The 9811-nt window shown below is 49.1% G+C and overlaps 1 protein-coding gene across 1 annotated transcript; it reads left to right on the top strand.

Annotated features, from left to right (window-relative positions):
* Window positions 1-3943: 3943 nt before the first annotated feature.
* On the top strand, window positions 3944-5232 carry LOC101524367 (uncharacterized). Its single transcript, XM_004577209.2, has one exon. It carries the CDS (start codon window positions 4121-4123, stop codon window positions 5030-5032), a length of 912 nt encoding a protein of 303 aa, XP_004577266.2. The 5' UTR covers window positions 3944-4120; the 3' UTR covers window positions 5033-5232.
* The last annotated feature ends 4579 nt before the right edge of the window (window positions 5233-9811 follow it).

Raw genomic sequence — 9811 nt, forward strand, 5'->3', positions numbered from 1 at the left:
TGTGTGTACCTTTTTTAATGATATATTTTCCAAGATCTCGCTGGTGGCCTTTCTGAGAGGACAGTGGAATGTGTCATTAAATGGTGTCTCCTTTGTCCACAGCAGCATTGCTGTCACTGTGACGTGTTACAGTCACAGGTGCTTTTCAGCTAAAGTAAAATATGAGAGATTTCTCACCACTGTTCTCACCCTCGCAGTGTTCTGGGTTTGGCAATTTTCCCTGGGCCTCTCCCCAGTAGCGTAGTGTCTCATGCTCTTGGACGCAGCGGGAGGTGTGTGTGCACCCCGATTTTGAAGATGTCTTCACTGTGGGTGTTTTGGATAAGCACAGCTTCTGGGAAAGCAGGGTGGTACCTCTACCAGTGTCAGGAATCTCGGGAGTCCTGCGAAATGTCTGTGGATCCAAACTGTGGTCAGAATAATGGTTTTAAAAAAATGGGTACAAAAGCTGGGCAGTTTCTCTTGATATACAAAAGAGGCAGGTCCAAACTCACAAAGTTCCCTGCCCGGGGAGTGGCCCCCTGGTGAAGGGATCTCTTTTCGCTCTTCTGCAGGACAGGACAGAGCCCAGGGGTTTCTGCCTCACCCGCTGCTCCCTGCCACCTCTGGGAGCGGTCTCCAGATGGCCAACTATCACAGCTAATATTTAGTAAGTGCTTATTCTAGATGTCAAGTCTCCAGCACTAAACAAACACTGTGCTTCCTTTCCCTGCCTTCCTGTCTCTGGGAGGACAGAGCCTCTGGGACCCGACTGATTTCTCCCCTCTCAGGATAAGTCCTCTGCAGGCAACAGCTGGGAAGCTCACTAAAGACGAGGGGGAGATCTGTTCTGTGGGTGAGGCTGCTGGAGTTCTTTGTGGAAGTTTCTGCTTCTCCGAGCTGGCCTCCACCAGCAGCTGTGAAGAATACAGAGTTCTCTGTTGATGCTGATCGCTCCGGCTGCTGGGTTCACGGTGAGTATGCCTCACTGGGAAGGCACCCCTACTCTGAGAGCCGAGTTCTCCCCTCCCTCTGAGGTCCCCCCTGCAAGCTCCCGGGCATTGGGGGGGGTGCCTCAGGCTGGGCTGACCCATGGGGAGCCATTCTCAGGTACCTGATGACAAGTGTGGGGCTGGGAGACACTGCTACCTGTGGTGTTGGGTACCTGAACAACTCCGCCGACAGAGCCATGTTCCTCACCATCACTGCTGTATCCTGTCCATGCTTAACCTCCTCCTTGAGGCAACTCATTGGCCGAAAGGTTAAGTTTAACCCTTAGTATGATCTGAAGCCCTTCAGATCCAGCCCTGACGTTGGTGTCATGAGCGCCCTAACCAAGTCCCTCCCTGCAGCCCACCCTGTTCTGCCTGGCTCTTGTTTTCCCCCCAGGTGCTCTGCACACCTCCTCTCCCCTCCACTCTTTCTGCCGACCCTGCTTGCTCTAGTTTTCCTCTGTGAAAGTCCTCAGAGTAGGGCTCACCTCCTCCTTGATGCCTCCTCTGACTAAGCCAGGCCACGGTGATTTCCTTCCACACCACCCTCTTCTAGCACCACCCGGCCTTCCTACCCGTTTGGTACATGAGTAAAACACGTGATAATTTGCCCCATCTCCCCAATGGCTGCAACAGCCAGAGCTGAGCTGATCTGAAACCAGGAGCCAGGAGTTTCTTCTGGGTCTCCTATGTGGGTGCAGAGGCCTAAGCATTTGGGTCATCTTTTGCTGCTTTCCCAGGTGCATTAGCAGGGAGCTGGATCAGAAGTGGAGGAACTGGCACTAGAACCTAAGCCCATATGGGATGTCAGTAACATAGGCAGAAGTTTAGCGTGCTGTGCCACAGCACCGGCCTGATTGTTACATTTTCTGTTCCTCTCTGGCGAAATGCAGAACTGAGAAAACAGGTGCCTAGAGTTCAAAAAGCATGAGAGTGGCATCAAAAAGCCATCAGAACAGGAACAGTCTTCATCCAGGCTGATGGCACCACACCCAGGAAATAAGAACTGTGTATTTTGGAGGGGTTTCATGAGGTGCTTTGGCAAGGAAGTTGCAAAAATTTGTCTCTATTGCAATTTTCCCTTTAGGAGATCAACAGAATTCTCTATGTCTCTTTAAAGGCCCAGCTTCTATATGTCAAAAGCTAGAGGATAAAATGGATTGGACATCCATCTTAGCTCACATGGATAAGAGGGGATGATTTGGGATTTCAAACTCCATGGACAGAAAATACAGAGCATCAGGGCTGGGTCTGAGGCGCAGGGGTAAACCACAGTGTCCAGTGCCAGCATTCCACGTGGATGCTGGCGTGTGTCCCTGCTGCTGCACTTCCGATCCAGCTCCCTGTGAACGCACCTGGGGAAGCAGTGGAGGATGCCTCAAGTGTTTGGACACCTGCATCCACATGGGATACTCAAAGGTAGCTCCTGGCTCCTGGCTTCAGGCTAGCCCAGCCTTGCCCATTGCAGCCATTTGGGAGAGTGAATTAGTGATGAAGTTCTCCCTCTCTGTCTTTTCTCTCAGTAATTCTGCCTTTCAAAGAGATCGATCCTTTTTTAAAATGCAGAGCATCTCAGTGAAACTGAAAACATGAGAACAAAGCCCATATTGTTTGTGGCCTCTTGGGGCCTTGGTGACTCCCTTATCTCTGTCTCTTTCTCCAATTTGCTCATACCTCCCCTTGGTTGGCAGGCCAATTCTATGACATCACTCTCAGAACACCTTCATGGGGATGGGGTCAGGATTTTAAGAGACAGTCTCTGAGGGAATTGTACCAGTTACAGAACAATTTCCCAGGTGTTAATGGCAATATTCTTGAGCGGGGAGAAGGTGATACTTGGGGTCTTGAGGAAGGAGAGAGGCAGCCAGGGCTCTGGGACCGTCACCTTGGATGGAGTGTACGTGGGAAGCTACAGGTGGTTTCTCCCAGCAGCAGCCACGCCACTGTAATTTGGAGATTCTCCAGGGCCACAGAGTGTGTTGGTCCTCACGGAGAGAACTTCTACCTGCCAGTTCAGAGGGTTGGATGAGGCCACTCTGTACACCTTGCCATTCTGGGGGCCACATTCTTGGAGTAATCCTGCCATCCTAGCACCTCCCTGCCATCCTAGCACCTCCCTGGGTGCGCCATTTTCTTGTTCTCTAGACATGGAAAGAATACTTCTCCCGTGCGGTCCAGTGCATTGGAGGAAATGACACTGAAGAAGCCAGAGAAAGCATTCATTGGACCTTGCATTTGGCATAAGATTCCTGGTGTGCTGGGAGGGAGACTCTGGGATGGGATGCCCCGAATTAGATCCTGGCTCCACAGTGCAAGTGACTCCAGCTCCAAAGCCTTACTTCGTCCCTTTGTGAACACTGAATGAGAACAGGCTTTGAGTCCTAGAAGTTCTTGGTGAATGTCCTTGATAAATGGTACCTATGCTGCTCATCCAAGGGCTCCAGTGACCTCAAGGAGGGGTCGATGTCTTTCCCTCACTCCACACATCTCTTTGAGTAGATGTATTTGCAGGTGTGTGGAGGTCAGTTAATGTAATTTTACTTATTGTATACCTTATTTGAGATGGGGAGAGAGTGACACAGAGAGAGATCTGTCTTCCGCTTCCCCTGGCATACTCCTCATGGCCAGGACGGACCATACTGAGTCCAAGAGGCTGGAGATTAATTCAGGTTTCCCACATGGAATTGCGGGAACTTCACTGCCGGAGTCATCTCCAGCTCCTCCGGAGAGACACGTGGGCAGGAAGCTGGAATCGGGAGAGGAGTCTGGACTTGAACCCAGGCCCCCTTGTACATGTCGGTTGACTTTCATAGCACTCTGCTTGGTGCTCTGAACTGTCAAAGTCACCACAATGCAAAGTGTAAAAGGTTGTATGGACAGCTTGGCCTTGGCCTGGTCTGAGCCGTTTGCTGAGAATTCAGAGTGTATTTAGCAGCTGTCCTCCCACAAGGGTTGTCTCTAAGCCCCTGCCCTGAAATGAAGAGAAGAGGAAACCTCTCTGGTTTTATCCTCCCTAGCAAAGGAGGTGTCTTCCATTCCTGGAAACACCCCAAGGTCAGAGAGCTGGCGGACCACAAGAGAAAGCTTCCACGCACACTGAGCTCTTTCTGCTCTCCTCCCTTCCAGGAGCCACCCCACTCCTGACAATCATGAACTTGTCTGCTGAGCTCTGCAACATATCCGACTGGCTGAGGCTAGAAGCAGCGGTGAAGACCTCTATCTATGTGGTCACCTTCTCCTTTGCCACGTCCATCACCATCATTGTCGTGGCGATCGTGCGGCAGAGTTCGGAGCTGAGGAAACAAGTTCGCTACCTCCTCCTTTGCCATCACCTCCTGTGCATCTCCTCCTACTGTGGCCTGGGGATTGTTTTCCAGGGCATGCGGGCCCTGCTGGCCCATAGCCCCATGCTCATATGCTGGGTAGTGTTTGGGGCACAGCTAAGTGTTGGAGAAGGGATTCTCTTCACCTTGGCTTTGATGGCTCTCAATGCTTACCTGGCCATCTGCTGGCCACTGACCGCTCTGTCCTTTGTGGAGTCAGTGAAGTATAGGGTTCTGGCTGGGACGTGGACCATCATTGTCCTCAAGAATGTCTGTTTGTTTTTCATAGAGGGTGCTAGCTCCACAGCAGGTGCCATGTTCAAGTCCGAACCCTTCTGCCCTGTCATCTTAAACGGCACCGCTGCCCGAGCCATTGGCATGATTTTCCTCTTGCTCCTTTTGTCTGTCATTCTGATCAGTTACTCACTGATATATCAAGAAGGGAAAAGGGCTGGCCATTTCAACAGGGCCAATGTCAAGGCCAGGAGAAGGGTCCTTATTCACCTTATACAGATAAGTTTGCACATTATCCCCACCCTGCTTTTCATAGGATTGGGAAAGAAGTGTGGGCTTTTCTTCTTTGCTTTGAATCTAGTGCTGTTTGGTGTCTTTGCATTTGCCCAATGTTTTAACCCTCTGGTCTACGGGCTCCAGGATGGAGAACTGCAAAGCAGATGGCATCGCCAGCTATGCTGCCAGCTGGGCTGTGGTCATGTGATAAGCAGAAGGCCAGTTTAGCCACTAATTTTAGTCCTCATGGATTCTGTCTTTGGCTTGACCTAACACAGGTCCAACAGACTGAAGTTCAGTCACATGGCTGGGTAGGAATGAATTCTAATGGAGAAGTTATATCCCCATCTAACAGTTGAGATCTAATATTAAGAGAGGAAGTTTGTGTACTGGAAAGCAAAATTATGTCAGGCACAATTTTCCCTTCAACCCAAATAAAGTATAAAGCGAGGCAATTGAATGCATTCTGATCACAGAGTTTCTGCCTTGTGGGCTGGCTCGCAGACCCAGAGAGAGTGCCCAGGAGCCCAAAGAACTTACACTGTATGGTGTCGTCAGCTCTGAGAGACTGTGGCATCCACAAGAAGAATACCAAACTGTCTTAAACAGGGGAATCTCCAACACTGTAAACCCAGGCAGGCTGGGGCAGGAGTGGGACATCAGCTTTCACAGACATGGAAGAGGCATTTGGCCACAGATGAGTTGGTCGGAATTTGGTTCTAGAAACAGGAAGCAGCACTCCAGGCAATTTCAGCAACCAGGATTTCATCCAGGAGTCTGGGTTGTCTCAGAGGACCCATGCCAACCCCTCCAAGGATGGCAGCCCCATGTGCCCCTTGCAGAGAATCCAGCCAATGGAAACAATGCCCTACACTGGGATGGAGTGTGCTCTCTCTTATAATCCTCTCCTATGCTAGCAAGGAAATGTTAGTCTTGGAGACAAGGAAAGAAGGTAGCAATTGCTTTCAAGTCAGTGCCCTAGGCTGGCTCAGAGGAGCCCAGGCTGCTCCGTTGTCACCTCCAATTCACAGAGCTCCTGTCATGGATGCTTGCAAAGACAGTCCAGAAACCACACTTGTTACCTTGGAGAACATAAATAACAAGAGTGATCAATTTAGGGGACTAGCTTAGGGCAGGGGCATAGGGCTGAGCCAAAATCCACATGGTTATTTGTAGAGGAATTGGGGGTGTGATGGTTTGATCATGTACCAATAATGTCAGCGCTACTGAGGTCGAATTCCCCATTTTTAAAGTGTAGGTTTGTTGAGTTTTGACAAATACATAGTCACATGGCAGCAATGCAGTCAAGACAAAGAACAGAAAGCTCCCCAAGGCAGACCTTGGCAAACAGTCTCTCCTCCACTCCAGTCCCAGATCATCCAGTTTGGTCTCTGTAGTTCTGCCTTCCCTACGTGGTCACAGGACTTTCACCGCATGAATGGAATCCCTGCATGGCAGCCTTTTGAATCTGGCTTTTTCCAGCTGGCTGAATGCTCTATGGGTGTGTCTCTTGTGGCATGTTGTAGGTGTTTGTCCTCTGTTGCTGAGTGGTATTCACTGTATGGATGTACTGCGATGTGTTTATCATTCGCTTGATGAAGACTTGGACTATTTTCAGTCTTTGGCTATTATACATGAAGCCTCTATAGTCATCAGAGTACAGATATTTATGTGAAACTGCTTTCAGGATTGAGGGGAGGGTTGCTAGGTCCAAATGAAAAGCTGAAATTTAAGTCTAGCTTTTTTTTTAAAAAGCCAGAGTTGTGGAGTAAAGGGTAAAGCAGCCATCTGCAAAGCCACTGGCATCCCATATGGGCCTCAGTTCTTGTCCTGGTTGCTTCACTTCCCATCTGGCTCCCTGCTAACATCCTGCAAAAGTAGCAAAAAATAGTCCAAGTGTTTGGTTCCCTGCCACCCATGTGGTAGACCCAGCACCTGGCTTTGGACTGGCTCAGCCCTGCCTGTTGCAGCCATCTTGGGAATGGACCAGCAGTTGGAAGTTCTCTTTCTTCCTGTCTCTCTCTCTCACATTGCCCTAACATGTTCCTTGCAACTTTGACTTCCAAATAAACAAACCAGTAACTCTTAAAAGTGAAACAAACAAAATACCATACCATATTGCATTATCACCAGCCAATCATGAGATTACCACTTGTTTGGTATTTTGTCTACTCTTAGTACTGTCAGATTTTAATTTTAGCCATTCTAATAATAGTTATTTAACCAAAACTGGTTTCTTGATTTCCAGGCTAGACAGTCATATCTCAGCTTCCCTTTCTCACAGATATTTTGAAGTACAATCATATTTGTCATTGTTTTCTCTTTAGTGAAAAAGTCATTGTTACAGACCACTTAGAGACTAAGAGCACCACTTCTAGACTGTGTGGGTAGGTAACTTTCCCACTTTCTAGCCATGGTGAGCCCTTGAAGGAAGCTTGGTTGAGGGTAGGCTGGTTAAGGAAGGGTGCAAGGTGACGTGGTTTGTGCACATAACCACAAACCTTATTGAATGTCTTTCCTTTCCTCATCCTTCCAACTTGCACCCCATTTCTGGGACAGTAAGAACTTAGCTAGGATTGTCTCCAGGTTTCTCTTGGGGGGGTTCAAGTACGACTAGGGGGTGGGGTCAAAGAAAAAACACCTGGACAAGCCAGGAGCAGAGGGGCAGGTGGCAAAAAAGACAAGGCAGCAGCACAGGATGTGTCCTTCCAAACCAGGGCAGGAGAAGCCCATCCTCGTGCCCACCAGGGGACAGCAAACTGTACCCCAACTTCTGGTTCCAACTAGGATCAATGAATTAATGGAACCTGACAAAATATGTCAAACCTCCTGGATCCTGATGCAGAGATTTTCACTAAATCCATGACATACATGAAGGGCGGACAGCACTAGGAGTAGACAAGGATTCAGGACAAGCAGAGCGGACTCTCCCAGGAGACTCACACACCTGGACTTGGCCTCAGGTATGGGGTTGGCTTCACACTTCCTTATCAGGAAGAGACAGCTAGCTGAGTTACCTGGGCATCCAAATTGTTTTGAACTTTTGTGTGTTACACACATTGCCCCAAGCTTTTCCAGGCCATAGCAATGAATTGGATGGGAAGTGGAATAGCGGAAACTGAAACCAGCATCTAGTGGGATGCTGGCACTATAGGTAGAGGATTAGCCTGCAGAATTTACCCGGCTCAATTTAGACTCTTCTTAAACTTGGAAAGAACAAAAGGCATTTCATGGTAGATCACCACACCCTAAGTGATTTGACTCCAGCTGTTAAGAAGCCCACATCCGATATTATTGAACTTATTAATTTTTCCACTTGGCAATCAGTAACTACCCAGCAGGCAGGGACAGGACTGATAGGGCCTGTTCAGTGCCTATGTCAGCAGCATCTCAGCTGCCCAAGGGACATGCTATGCCTTTATCTGACAGCCTTAGGGTACTTCAAAACAGCTCTGTCATCACAGCAGATCTTGGCAAGCAGCTGCTACCCTGCAGCTGGCTTCCTCCAGAAGCACAAGCAGGACGCCACATGCTTGGCACCTCTCCCTGAGAAGGTGCAACTGCCTCACTCATTCAATACATCCAATTACTTACTTGGAGCTGACTAAGTAGGAAGGAGCAATGCCATCTCCCTCCCCTTCCCAGGACGAGGACCCACCTCTGCTGTAAACTCTTGGGCTTTATCCGAGGTTGAGGAAAGCTCTAATCCTGCCAATGCCCAGAAATACTCACTGACCCTTCCAACAACAGTGGTGCTACCATAAGCCACCTAACAGCTTTTAGGCGTCCGATTTCTGGAGGGAACACGTGCCTCATTCACAATTTCACTTAACATAGAGGCAGGCATTTCAGAGTCAGTGCATTTGAACAGGACCTCTTCCCACAAGGGGATCCTGAGTCTGCCAAGTGTAACCTAAGTGTCATTCACGTCAGTGCCCTGAGAACCAGTCCCAGAGGAGGCTTTAGGACCTGCCCCTCACACCTCCCAAAGCCTCTGAACCACCTACCGTGGCCATGGACTTCCAGTGCAGAAAGTAAAGACTTTCTGAGCCCCATGCATGATGCCATCGGGCCTGCACCTGCTGGGACCTTCTGGATCAGGAGACTCTGCACCTGCCTCCACTGCATCTTAGGTCATGGAGGCAGCACCCCATGGGGACATCACGAGACACACTCTTGGAGGATCAGCGTCAGATCTGTTTACTGCATACATGCACACAGCTAGACCCTCGTAGAGGCCGGGTGAGCTGCAGAACTAGCCGTGCACTAGGAAAAATAGCTGAGGGAGAGCCTAGCCTCAGCCCATATCTGATCAGAACTATTCACTCTGTGTCGGGAGGTGGGTCTGAGAGGTGTGATAGGGTGTGGCCCTGGCTGTAACCTGCCACCACGTGGCATTATAAGGATTAGAGACACTGTCATACCTTACATATTAATGACTGATCCTCATTTTAAAGATGTGTAAATTACAAAAGTAACAGTCATACTAGAAATTCCAGGTTAAGTGCTTGGATCCCTGGCTCTCTTTCTGACTCCAGCTTCCTGCTAATGCAGACCCAGGGAGGCAGTAGCAGTGGCTCAGATAACAGGGTTCCTGCCCCCACGTGAGAGGCCTGGATTGGTTTCTGGCTCCTGGCTTTAACAAGGTACAGACCAGGTCACTGGGGGCATTTGGTAGAGTAAACCAACGGATAGGAAGTCTCTTGCTGCTTATCTCTCAAAAAATTCCAGTTGTATATCAATCCATAATGCAGAAGATAAATGTCCCCATGATTCTCCTCCCAGAATAACAACAGTTGAGTATTTCAGATAATTGTATGGTTTCCGTGGTAGACCTAAACATTCACAAAGCTGGACTCCTCCCTCATACAGTACCACTAGCGTCAACTTTCTGATGCTGTCCTGACCGTAACAATGCGTGGGGACTTTCCACTGGTGGAAATATGAATCTACTCCTGTGAATCTACATAACTAAGAAACACCGTCTGTGTTGCCAGAGTTGTGATA

This window comes from Ochotona princeps, chromosome 5, assembly GCF_030435755.1.
Source record: "Ochotona princeps isolate mOchPri1 chromosome 5, mOchPri1.hap1, whole genome shotgun sequence".
Lineage (NCBI taxonomy): Eukaryota > Metazoa > Chordata > Mammalia > Lagomorpha > Ochotonidae > Ochotona > Ochotona princeps.